The sequence below is a fragment of the Strigops habroptila genome, chromosome 3, assembly GCF_004027225.2.
Source record: "Strigops habroptila isolate Jane chromosome 3, bStrHab1.2.pri, whole genome shotgun sequence".
Taxonomy (NCBI): domain Eukaryota; kingdom Metazoa; phylum Chordata; class Aves; order Psittaciformes; family Psittacidae; genus Strigops; species Strigops habroptila.
Genome location: NC_044279.2, coordinates 23756633 through 23770811, shown reverse-complemented (window position 1 = coordinate 23770811; position 14179 = coordinate 23756633). Strand labels below are relative to the sequence as shown.

The 14179-nt window shown below is 37.9% G+C and overlaps 1 protein-coding gene across 25 annotated transcripts in view; it reads right to left on the bottom strand.

The window, feature by feature from the left end:
* CADPS2 (calcium dependent secretion activator 2) overlaps window positions 1-14179 on the bottom strand; it is a 298626-nt gene that overhangs the window by 169911 nt on the left and 114536 nt on the right. For all 25 annotated transcript variants that reach the window (XM_030479911.2, XM_030479889.1, XM_030479892.1 and 22 more), the window contains one exon: window positions 2315-2395. In XM_030479911.2, coding sequence (XP_030335771.1) covers window positions 2315-2395 — 81 coding nt within the window. The remainder of the gene's footprint in view (window positions 1-2314; window positions 2396-14179) is intronic.

The window sequence follows — 14179 nt, the reverse complement described above, 5'->3', positions numbered from 1 at the left end:
TTTTGCTGTATATTTTTTATTACTATAATCTTCCACAGACAGCACTAACAGCATATATGGAGACCTTTATTTCTGTAAAAGCTGGCTGTTTGTAGCCATTGCTCTCCTTCACAAAACAAGGGTAAAGATCCTCCAAAAAGACTCTGAGGTCTACATATTTCATCCCTCCCACCTCATACCCTGCCTTTTTATTTGCTTTTTTAAGATGGTGATTTTGTAACAAATTTCTATAGTCCCTAATATCTAAAATAATTTAGAGACACAACAAGAGTAATGGGGTTTGCCCATTATTTTTTTGTGCATATGCACAGGAATGTAATCAAGTTGATTTGAAAAGCACAGATCATCTTAAGAACACATCTCCCAGCACAGGGCTGGAATTTGGGGAACTCTGATAGCAACGCACTGGAATATATTCTGAAATAGAGACCCTGGGGAAGATGTGAGACACTGATTAGGCAGATGTACACACTAGCCTTTAGGACTGGATTTATGGAGTGCTAAAATGGATTTTTAGGATGTATTTCTTAAGGAGTAAAGACACTGGGTAGTCTCTTCATAGGATAACATAAAAGTATCTTAGAAAAGCAGAGCGCCACTTACAACAAGCAGAAAACCCCATGAGGTCATACATACTTTGATTTCAACTACTTTATATTTAGTCATTTGAAGAAACAGACGGCCAAATAGATGCATAAATTCCCCACTGCTTTTATTCTGTCATAGATGAACATATTTCTAAGGTTCTTGCCTCCATTAAATAGGCTTAATCACCTTTTCTGCCAAAATAAACTTCTCATATATAATTAACAACTTGCAAAATCAGCAAATAATGTATTCTAGGAACCACGAATGCGACCTCAACAACAAAATGCCATATGGAGAAAATTCCCTTAAACTGTGCTGACCTTTTAAGACTGTGGTTTAATAATTCTCTTAGAGGCAGGTAATAGCTAAAACCCCTTTCCTTTACCAACAAAGATGCTAGAATACATAATCCACTATCAGAAAGCTTTTTATCGTGGTTTTGAGCTCCGAGAATAACGTTCATATTTTGCAGCATTTGCTTGTTTAGGCTTAAATGACCTGAATAATTCTCACAGCTGCTACAGCTGTGACTTGTTTTCGAAGTTCACCAGAAAAAAAAATAAATCTGCATTTTAAGCAGTTTAAAAGAGATGTATGAAACTCTGATTTGTGACTTGGATGTACCACGTAGGACATGGAGTTCCTTATTCTGTGAAAAACTGTGCAGCTGACACCATGGCAACCATGAGAATTTTCAAGTAATGGTTTGGGTAAAACATGGGTAAATAAATTTTTGTTAAAGAAAGAAACAAAACCCAAAAAATCCTACAGCTGTGCAGTGTATGAACAGTGCTCAGAATTTTCACTTGCTTTAAAATGAATATGAAACTTTTATGGGCAGCATTTTGCTTTTTAGGAAGATTACACCTCAAAGTTGTTATTTATGAACGTCATAGACCTAAATGCTATTTTTTTCCTTTTAAAGACACAAGCAAATCTTAACTGCTTTACAATTGCTATCATATTACTATAGTTTTTTCTGTACATACACAATGTAACACGCATGCTTCCAATATTTTGTAACTTTTGGAGCTAAAAGCAAGATGATGATAACAGAACAAACAGGATTGTTAGACAACTTTGATTATAAGCCCAGGCTTCACAGGAGATTGAAGAGACTTGAGATTGACCTCTATGATAAAGGAGTCTTTCCCCAAAATATAATGAAATAGGCTGGAGACAATACCTATCCCACCTGTATTATTTAACAGAGAAGGGCATCATTCTGTCCAGAGAAAAAAAATGCAAGCTATAGGAAAGAAAAATAGCCTTGGTTTTCTAAAATTTACAAAAAAAATTTATCATTTACCCAATCATCACTACTTGACCTACAAGACTCACGTATTACACATAACCTGTAGTAAGACATAAACATTATGGTTAAACCTAAGCACAGCACAATGCACTTGTGTATATAAAAGATGAGTTATTTTAGCTCCAAAATACATCATCCAAAATGTGAAAATAATATACCTGTTGTTTCACTACTGGACTTGCTGATGAAGGAAATGTAGGATTACATAGCATACGACTTTCCAAAGACAAGTTTTGTTTTCTCCCTACCCCTGTTGACACAGATGCTCCAGACCAGGAAGAAATGTATCTGCCAGACTGTTTTCAAATTATCTTCTGGTTATCTTTAGAATCAGAAACTGGAAACACGCTGTATCATTCTACTCAGTCTCATATGAAGATATGTTCTTGGTACATGACAGCAACCACTTACCCTTGCCATTTGCTCTGCCAATTGTAGTCGTCCATCTAGTTCACGTCTGATCTGGGCTGCTTGCTCATCTCCATTATCCAACTTGGATAGAGAATAAAAAAAAAGTTAACTGCAAGAAATGCACTATATTTTAACAGCAAGTACTGTAGTTAGAAACAAAATATAAATTAATTGCACCCTTTTTGTCTTAAAATCAGTGAAACACTAAGCTAATACATGGGTTTGAGTCTTGATAAAAGAAATGTAATGGCCATCAGTTTCCCACGGCAGTCAGGGTCTCTGAAAGGGAGCCAGCATTTCCTTGAGTTTTTAATACTCAGGCTAAACAGAGGCAGTATATATTTCCTTATGAAAACATTTCTCCATGAAGCAGAAAACTGGACTGACAGACTGGCTTAGAAAATGCAACGTAATCTTCTCTTTGGTGCCATGAGTAGGAATATGTAAGCATAAGAAAAAGCCCTGTGTGGCTATGCCTTCCAAATCTGCCATTATTTCCCTCACACCAGCCAACTGCCCACATCAAGGCATATCCAATTTTTGAGCCTTCAGTATTTTGATACTAAGGGACTAGTCATGACTAAACATCTGACTTCCATCAGGGAGGTAAAGGGGAAGGACACATCACTTCAACAGAAAAGCCAGGTCTCAACAGAAAGGAGACTTTCCAACTCATTCTTCACCTGTTTACTTATTAAGGGTGATGGTGGAGTATAGGTAAGTGGGGCCTCACCTCAATGCACTGACCTGCAGAGATGGTTAAGAGGAAGAAGAGTGATGCGTCTGGAAGTGATCAGACACAACTTGCCGTCTTACCTGAATAAACGCCAAACAAGGACAATGACAGAGTCCCAGTGGAAGACTCTCTCTGTCTCTAAGGCTAACCACAGACATGATGCGAATTGCTGATACACCCCTAGTGCATTTAGTATCTATCTGGCTAAGGTTTAAGGATACTTGGTCTTCACTAAAAAACCAAAACAAAATAAAACTTAAGTTGATTATGGATGCAAACTGGCAAAAATTGTTTCTCTAATTAAATGAGATCATCAGTTAAAGTATGCACAATTAATATGGTAAATGATTCATTACATGAAACTAAAGTTTTGAAGTAAGACTGCTATTCAGCGCACCAGCTCCTCAGCTAAATCTGTTAAATTGTACTGAACCAAGGCACTCTTGAAAATTAGGCATTCCAATTAAAAAAAATACAAAAAAAAAAAATTAAAAACACACTATGCAGTGCTTACAGGCCAATTACAGCACTGCTTAATGCAAATCTGACCACATTTAGCAAGAGGATGAAAAGTTTTCCACTGCTAGTACAGAAGCGATAACAGAACACACAATCTGTCACCTGTGTAATCTGGCATCTCTCAAGATCCTTGCAGGAACCAATCCAGACTACCAGAAAGCAAGAGAACAAAACCTGATGGCATCCCTGAGAGTCTGAAGTTCAAACTAAAGAGTAGAAGATGGATCATTTTCCAGACTAGAATGGCCTTCCCACTAAGAGCGTCTGTAAATCTGCCCCTAGTTTAACTGTGAGTATAAATGGCAAGAGCGTACTCAAGGAAAGCAAATATTTTAGGTTTTCAGAATACAACTACGGTATTTCAAACTGTCCTGCGTTCAGCCACAGCAGTCATTTTTTCTCCTTCTTAGTAGTTGGCGCAGTGCTGTGTTTTTGACTTTCAGCCTGGGAACAACGCTGATAACACCGATGTTTTTAGTTGTTGCTAAGTAATGTTTACTCTGATCAAGGACTTTTCAGTCTCATGCTCTGCCAGGGAGGAGGGGCACAAGAAGCTGGGAGGAAGCAGAGACAGGACACCTGACCCAAACTAGCCAAAGGGGTATTCCATACCACAGCATGCCATGCCCAGTATAGAAACTGAGGGGAGCTACCTGGAAGGCCTAGATCACTGCTCGGGTCGGGCTGGGTATCAGTCGGCGAGTGGTGAGCAATTGCATGCTCTCCCCTTGTTATTTCCCTTATCATTATTATTATTGGTGGTAGCAGTAGTGGTTTTGTATTGTACCTTAGTTACGGGACTGCTCTTATCTCAACCCGTGGGAGTTACATTCTTTTGATTCTCCTCCACATCCCTCAGGGAGTGAGGGAGTAAGGGGGAGGAGTGAGCGAGCAGCTGCGTGGTTCCAAGTTACCGGCTGGGCTTAAACCACGACACAAACAAATTCCCAAATATGTATTCTTCCATTTCTTAACAGAGTAAGAGACTGCTTATTGAACTTGTCACCAAGACTATTTCTAAATTCTATTTTCCTTTGTATTGTAACCACAGAATTTTTGCCATTATTTTTGTTTAATCAGTATGAAAGTCAGTCTAATATGAAAAATAATTTTATTTTCCTTTCGGGTCTAAGAGAAGGTCAACATTATTTATATAATGTACCCCATGACAGGCAATTGCTTGAAAAATATATGCTTAAAGGTAATTGGATGACTGAATTTTGACTTCAGTAAAAAGGAGTGTGTGGGAGAGCAGAATAAACCTAAAACTTTTCCCGTGTCAAGGCACAACTTAAATGACTGCCTCTATTATTAACTCATTTGAGAAGGCAAAAGATTTTGCTTGAAGACTGACATTTCATTATTTTTCTATTGAAAAAACACATGAAATGATCACTTAAGTTAATGGAGGTGTAACCTGGTTTTGTAAATCTTAGCTTTTAACTTAAATCTGCATTGCTTCCCAAAATCTGTTTGTACTTGAGTACTTAAAAATGTGCTGATTTCCCTACTTACTTATTTTTAAACTTCGGTCTTCTTCCTGAAATATTTATACATTATAGTGGGTTTGCTAATGTATGTACATAATGATATTTTGTAAGGTATGGAAAGAAGCTGATGAGATGAAACACCTAAAACCACTACTTTACTTACAGAAAAGAGACAAGGTGACACCACATAATGCTTCTCACCCTTAAATATGAAGGCATTTTAAAAAATGCAACGTAAAGCCTTAGAAATTATTTTAAAAGAGGGCCTACATCAATTCCATTTAATAAAAACATTTCAGCTTTCTGCAATGGCAGTAATTATGCACCACAGCCATTTACTGACTGTACCAACACTAGATATGCTCCTGTCACTTAAACCTCACATAATCAATTACTCATATTTTAGTAGCAGGGGACCTCACTACAGAAGACTCTACAGACACCAGAGACCTGTTTTCAATACAAAATACATTAGAATTCCTCACCAAACAAACCAATGTTTCCCATATGCCATAGATATGGCCCCCAAAACCTGTAAAACCTAGGCAGAGACACTGCTCCCCTTTTGAAGGCCAGTTAATTCCCAGATGAGCAAGAGTGTGAATAAGACAACTCACTTGTGCCCTTTCTTTTTGCAAAGATGATTATTTGGATTTTAAAAGGTTCTTCAGAAAAATCAGTAGTTGTGAATGACTATGCTTGGGTGAATAAGAAGCTACTTTTTATATATAAAAGAAAAAGTGGTAGCTCATTATCTTTTCCCCACACACACAATGGCGTTATATAAAAACAGCTTTCTAAAATAAACCTGCCACCATTAGACATCAAACTATTAATTTGAAAATGTTTTTATTCATTCATGCTTGAAGCTGCCTTTATTTTTTCTCACTCTGAAAAGGGCAATCATTTTTATTACAAACTTCTTTATTAGTAGAGATGGAGTGGGAACATCCTCAATATGCAAGTTATCCTCCAATAAGAAATGTTGGGTGTTTTCAGTTGCTTCTGTAAGCTTTGACTTCTAAAAGATAGGCTGAAGTTTTCTACTGCAAATTTCTGCTCTAACAATTTCAAACAAAACACTCCCTTGCTTCTGAAGAGGCTAGGGAAGACAATCTAGTGCTTTATCCGTAATAAGAAAAATGGTGACCATCTTGTCAAAGAGCTCTAGCATCACCTTGCTCTGAAGTAAAGACCTGAAATTTAGCAGGGCTCTACCTGTGAAAATAGCTCAACGCTGGCCAAGTCATAAACCTTTGAAAAATCAACTTTGCAGCAGTCAGGCTACGAACAGTCTCTAGCGGAGACAAACTCAGATTCAGCATTCAAACTCATCTCCAGGTTGTGCTGCTCTCACCCTTGAATATGCTGCTTTACTGTTGAATATGCATGGAGTCTAGGCTCCTCAAATTATTTGCTGATTAAAGACAGGATGTAAGTTTATCAGACTTAAAAATCATTATTCAGATCAACAGCATGATATCTTGCTTGACAAACAGTTGCTTAATTTATGTGCCTAAACAGCACAGAATGGAAATACATCTGAATGAATGAACGTTTCCATATTTTAATAGGTTGGAAAAGACTGCATACTTTATGATTCCAATTTAAATAATAACTGAAAAAAATTACTTAAAAGGCTGAAACATCTATGTATTTTGGAGAAAAAGAAAAATGGTACACTGGCAAAAAGCCTGGTAAATGTGCAAGAGCAGCTTAGGGTGAAAAACGTACTAATGCTGCCAAGACATACTGCACTAAAGCCCAGGGCACTCATTTGCATTCCTCCACAAAGCAAGGACGTCAGGTATCCTATGCCCAAGAAACAAGACCAGTTTGAGTGAGTGACCTGATGCAAGTTATTGTTCTTTACATTCACAAGTGCTCAAACTAACTGATAGTTCCTCCAAGTGACTGTTTTATTACTGTTCTGTTAGCTTCCCTGTAGCTTTCTAATTCATAGTAACATCAACGTGAAATTACATTTTCCTGCCTATAGCGACATAAATCTCTCTACATTTAATGACAAAATTGACAGTGCACATATCTTAGGACTTGCTCTTCTTTCTGCAACACAAAATCCAAAGTCTTTTCACTCTATGCGACAGTAATGGTCATTTTTCCTTTATAGCCACTTTTTGCCACACACGACCAAGTCTGGGCCCTGCTGAGCTGACAGGTTATTCATGGATGCCCATGTGAGGTACCCTGCAGTGTCCATCCTGACTACTGTCTGACAGCCAAGGCAAAAACTGTCAACATACGCCAAATGGAATAAAGGGCTTGGATTTAAAGAGCTATGATAATATAACGCTGAAAAAAAAAATAAATGGATTTTTGGATGTAACTAATGGCATCCTGCAGCAAGGCAGGAAGAGAAAGCAAAGGCAAAAGAAGTCCCAGTGCTCAATTTCAGTTGCCAATCAAGTAAGCAGCAAGCAGGCAGGTGTACTAGATGCAAATACCCATGTTTTTCAGATCATTGTCCTCGCTACTCTTATCTCTGACTCTAAAAAAAGGAGTGTTGATTCAGGCAGACCTGCTGCCTCCAAGACTCGCAGGATTTGTTCCCGTTCTTATCTTTACACAGGCAGAGTTGCTCTAAAGGACAGACTGGGAGGAGATTAAAGGTATCTACAGCATTAAGGATTCACCATGCACTGAACACAAACAGCCTGTGGAGATTCCCAAAGTTTCCTAAGCTTGTGAACCAAGATTAGGAGCTAAATATGTAAAAGGAGAAGAATCAACAACTTCCAAGTCAGGCCAAAAACAGAGTGCCCAACTCCAATCTATGACAGCAGACGCTTTTGGACATGAATTCAACAAGGCTTAACTTCTGAAGAACAAAATAGCAACAGAAGTAAATTGCTTCCAATTCCTATAGGAGAGAAAACCCAGATTTGATTAAGGGGCAGGGTGTGTGAAGCTTTCCAAATGGCTTCTACTAGACCTTTTCGTAAACATTCTGCCTCCTGTTTCACAGCAAGAAAGACACATAAGAACTGTAGTCACTCCTCTATTTCAGAGGAAGCTATGCCATTTAACTTCAGTTTTAGAATCTTTTATCTTCCTTTTGTACAGATTATACAGAGGATTAATTCAGATTCATAAAAAAGATTAATAAAATGGTATTTAAAACCTCTCTCGTGTTCTCTGCACCCTGCCAAGTCCCTATCATGGCTGATCTTGCCTGTGTGATGGAATCTTGCAGACTTCTGTGGGAAATCCACAGAAGACAAACTTTAAAAACTCAGTTCCTAAATCTCCCTCTTCCCAACTTGCTCTTTTTCTCAGTCAACACACACAGTGACAAATTGTTAGTTTGGCAAATAAACAGGGATGTGTTTTACAATATGTGCAACACAATCAAAATGAAATACAAGAAAAGATGTCAGAGAGAGAAAAATCTATTAATGGTTAAAACAAAGCAGGGGGGAAAACACCTGTCTTTGAAATTATTTCTCTTATGGAATACCAGAATACATGTTTGCAGGTTAATTCTAAATCAAAAGAAAAACTCACCAACCACTGAAACTTCTTTCAATTTTTCTGCAGCAAGTAGACTTATAAAAGCTAAGAGGTCCAAAGCCTGCATGAGGTGTTTGAACAACTTTCCACAACGCACCATCAGGCCTCACAGCCTTTTCTTATCGATTTTGCTGTAGTAAAGCACAAGATTGCCTTTCAGACAATTGTCCAAGCTGATCACTCAGTTTTCCTGCAATGCAGTGCCAGCAAAAAGTTCAAACATCAGTTTGAATTAATTTGTTTTAATACATATTTTTACTGACTGCTGGTTTCCCCCCCCCCCCCTTTTTTTTTTTTGAGGGAAGCAGTAGTTTTACAATAATATAAATAATAAAATTAGGATGGACGGGGTATAGATGAACAGAGCAAGCAATTAGCATATCACTTTCTCTGTAGCCAATATTGTTAACAACAAGTAATAATGTAGAAAAAGAGCAAGGCAAGACAACAGACAAATACTCTACTTAGCTGGCTAAAAAAAAAATCAAATCAAATCAAATCAATGTTTTCAAAAGCTGTCGACCACCTTTAATCTCTATACACCCCATCAACTCAAAAAGTTCATGCACAATCTCAGAGGATGAGAGGTTTTAGTCTCTGAAATATTTTTTATAAAGTTCTGGACATGCTTATTTGATTTCAATGTTGACTTATATATGTGTGACTGATTAAGGTGGCAGAACGTATCATTTATACCAGCTGTTTGTAGTCATTAATTATACTGATTATATATTGATTTGTAAAAAATGATTGTTGTAAAAATATTAAAACCAGACCAAAATCTAAAATCGAGATTACATTAATCAATGCAATGGAAAAAAAACCAAACAAAGTTCTGAAAAACAAAACTGAAAACTATACAATTAAAAAACCCCAACGTAAATCCAAAATTTTAATCAACCCTTGGGTAGACACTTTGGCAGTTTACAAAACAATCAAAGCCTAGAGTTTGATATTACATGTCCTTACATTCAAGCTTTGAAAACATACAAAGTGCAATTTTAAAAGTTTCAGCACCAGCTCAAAAGTTGTCTCTCACAATTAGATTTCAGGCACTATGAATACCAAAACCCCTGAGGAAAACCCGCAATAAGACTTGAAAATAAACAGGAAAGGAAGCACATAAGTATTCAAGCTCATTCGCAATATATGTAGTAGAAATAGTTAAAAACCGAGGCTAAGAAACTGATAGAACATCTATCAGAAGCCATTTCATTTCTATAAATCAGTTCCGTAAGAAGAGGGTTTTTTTAAAAAGAATTATAAATCATGCTTTATTGTGAATTACTCACTTTATAAACTACTACTAAATGCCATCTTCTCTGGCATTTTGACCAATCTCAAAATTATGCTATTCTTCAGACAATAGAAGATGTAATTATACATATGTATAATTCCTGTTTGATGCCCCAAATTTTAAAGAAAATACCTTCCTATTTTTCCCTGGATTATACAATCATCTTGGTGCAACAGATACAAGAAATCTGTTGGATTTGTATAAAGATCTGTTGGATCAGACAGAAAGTCCATACAGCCCAGAGTTGTGGGTGTGACAGTGACATGTAAAATGCTGAAGCCTGGTTGTTCTTCAAAGTGCATTACTCCAGTGACAGTTGTGGAGCCTGAGGAAGTGTGAAGGATTTTATAAGGTACATCCATGCCTAGTACTATTAGCATCAATTTATGGACCTGTTCTCCAGGAACTTGTCCAAACCCTTTTGAGCCTTCTGCTGCTGTCTGCCCTCATCGCTCTCCATGAGAAAATGCCACGGAAGTTCTCCAAAAGCTGGATAAGGAAGCATTGCATCCATTTTCAATCTCCTACAAACTTCTCTGAGTGTCTCAGTTTCCAGTAGTGTGCCATTTGGTGAGTGAAGGTACACATCCACCTTGGCCACTACACTCATAAATTTGTAAACCTCAACCATTCTCCTCCGTGTCAACCTCCCACCTCCAGACTGAAAAGCTTCAGCCCTTTCACTATCTACGTTCTTCAAAGGCAGCTGTTCCATGATTTTTAATGCCACCCTCTAGTCCTCATTGTCTAGTCCTCTAGTCCCCTATATCCCTGAGATGGGGAGACCAAAGCTGCACACAATACTTAACACATGGGCATAAGAAGGTGATATAAAGCAGGAAAATTATGCTACTGTTGCACACAAACTAATGATTTCACCACAGGGAACCCAAAGTGTCCTTCTTGAGCTCTAATTGCCCATGCTTAGCTCAGCATCCTCTGGGCATGTGCTAGTTTATTTCTCTTCAGATGTATTACCTTACATTTAGCTACATTAGAGCTTGTCTGTCATGCTTTTTCCCATGCAGTGAGGTCCTCCTGGAGTTCCCTGCATGAGAGCAACATTAGAGTAGCCAAGACTGTTTAGTGTCACCTGTGAACTTGGAGATTTCCCTTATACTGCCTTCTCCAGGACACTTATGAAGATTTTGAATAAAGATGCAACACTTCTAAACAGAGTTAACCAGATACAAACCACACTTAAGCTCTCTAGCAACCAATCAAATGGAAAACAAAAGAAACTTTCCCCCCAAACCTCATTCTAAAATATCAAGACTGCACCATAAATCACCACCATCCAATATTTACTACAGAACTTGCCATTCAGAAAGAAGTGTCATGACGACAAGTCAGCCCACTGACTGTTTAAGAACAACACTGTTTTAAAATCAACAAGTATTAACACTAAACTCCAGAATTAGATGTGATTAGAATCACATTAGGATCCACATTAGGGGCTCATTAGCAGATTATAGAAGAGGGGGAAAAAATGTTAGCACAGTTCAAAAGCATCACTACAAGCAATGGAATTTTCTGCCTCTTATTCTCTTGGCATTTCTGATGATGGCACAAACTAACAGGCAAAACCCGGGCCTGCCCTTCTTACTAGGTAAGAAGGTTGAACCACCTCTGCTGGACAGGATGAAAACCTGAGGAAAGTATGTTGTGCTGAAGGAAGGAGAATAATGTAGTATGTCATACTGTAAACATATTTTATCTAACTATACCTTAGTTTTCACATTCACATATTGGAGTTCAGGGATGCTGTCAGGACAGACTCTACACGCTCATCAGAGCACTGTTTTCCACACTGTAAAAGGCAAACTTATCAGTTGTTGCTAACTATGAAAATGCCTTCCAGCCCAACTTTGCCACCATAAGATTATGAAAATCCACATACAAAATAGTTTAACTTTTATTTAATCTCCACTTGAGCCTTTGTCTTGTTATTTGTATGGGTGTTCTTCCTACAGTTAGCGCAAAAAGCTTCAGAGCCATGCATAGTCTATTTACCATCCAAAAAAAGTATCTTTTAAGACAGAAATACAAGGTCCCTAGGTAATCAATGGAGAGACAGAGAAGCCTCCAGAGAGTTATTAAAAGCACTTAAGCAGTTATCTACACACCTACCACACATACTGGAGGTCCCAACTGCACTGGCAATCTCTAGTAAGATGATCAAAGGAATGGGCGTTATTCTCTCTCACCTTCCCCCAGACCCTGCTGAAATAGGTATTGGCTGTCTGCTTCAATATAAGTAGCTTTCAGGTTCTGTCTAGGGAATACTCTCCCAACATCCACCCTAACCAGGAAGTGATGGGCCTTAAATGAGCTATGACTCATGTCCTGATCCTCCTTAGAAAAAGTCTTCCACCCTCCTTCTCTCCCACCCCCTGCACAGAGATTACCATATCCAAGACAATCCAAAGATTAGCATGCAAACCTTGGTGGTATATGCATATTTATGTCCCAAAGGGTTTCACAGTTTTTTATATTTTCCTGAAGTTATCCTTGCTTCAGAAGGAAATCCCCTCTTCTGTTTACCCTCCTCACTCTTCCAAAAAACTAATGCAGAATGTTTCCTTGCCTTATTAATCACTGATTAGATCTTCTTTGGAGTGTTGAAACCAAAGGGAATATGTGCAATTACGGCAATAAATGTTAATGAGCATCGCATTAAGTAAGCAAAAGCACCTTGAATGTCATGCCAATATTTTTTCCAAAATAATTACATGTGGCTGACTTAACAAGACAGAAAATTTAAAATTCAGGCTGACAACTCACAACTGAAGCACCAATTTATCACAGATTTTCCAAAAACTATGTATGACGTTGCTTTCAAAATGCGCACGGGAAAAAAAAAACCCCAACACAAACATAAAACCAGATGAAACCACTCAGATATAAACAGCTCTTATTTCAATTGGCAAGATGTTTCTACTTGGTTGAAATTCTGCCTTTGTATTTAAGCATATACAGTAGGATATTAATATTAATAGTTTTTGTAAAACAGCTAGTAATTTCTTCAAGAAAATTTTCTATTTGAGAAAATCAGTGGATAGAAGGAAATACTGTTCAAGTTTTTTGTAAATACAATGTGGAGAAGCTAAAAGATGACAGAAAAGGAATCTCATTTCTTCCCTTTCTGTTCAGTTCTGTGGCATCAGCCGGAGAATGTTCTCCATCGCTGTGTTTTTCTAGAAGTCAGCGGTATTAGTGATGTGAACCTATCCATAAAAATAAAAATCCAAAATAGTTGAGTAAGGACTAAAAAATTATTTAATCCAGAGTTTAATGTAGAAGAAGGCAAGCTTCACCTACAGATTTGTGTTGCACCATAAATGTTTTCCATATCTATGAATGTTCTAGTGTTTAGAGTGAGATCCAAAAGAAAACAGGTTCTAGATCTTCAGTCTATATTCTGTTTACTTAATGAGTGAGAAAAAAAGACCTTCACAAGGAAGATGAAAAAGTACTGCTTAAGAGCATGGAGCTAGCGTGTTCTTAACATGAGAAAGATTTTTTTTGGTGATGAAAGAGCCAACATCTGCTTTCCATGACTATCAACTGTTGCTCCTCTGAAAGTGTAATGTAATCAAAAATCTCCCATGTTTACAAACACCATCAGTTATCCCAAAAGTAGGACCAACTCTATTTAATCCAGCCTAGAAACATATTTCTCCAACTTACTTGAAAACACCTCTACTGACATAGACTCCATATTCTCTCTAAGCCAACTCTAGTTAAATGCTAGTCCAGTATTTAAGAAGCTTCATACAAAGTTCAACTGACCAGGAAGGATGGGTCTACTTGATAGTACTCTCTTTGCCAGGCTACAGAAGTCTATCTTTGTCAACATTGCCAGGCAGAGGGGAAGAACAACTCCTTCACTTCAATCTCTTACCTATGCTTCTTCTAATGTAGCTAAGCATTATCTCATCTGTAATGAAAGGACATTGTTGGCTCTTACTCAACTGGCATCCATCCTGCAAACCACACCCCAGCTCCCACCCCATCCTTTTTGACAAGAGCTGCAACTCAACCACTTGGTTCCTAGTCCATAATCATGCCCAAGGCTACCTCGTGCAACGTGCAAAACTTTCCACTTCTCCTTGAACTTCATGGGGTTTCTGTTAGCTTAATGCTCAAGAGCACCCTTAACCATTCAGCATGTCAGCTGCACCACCCTCCCCTTCAGTTTCATACTGTCTACAAATCGATGAAGATAGATTTTGTCTCATCATCCAAGCTGCTTATAAAAATACTGAGCAATACTGAACTCTGGAGTACTG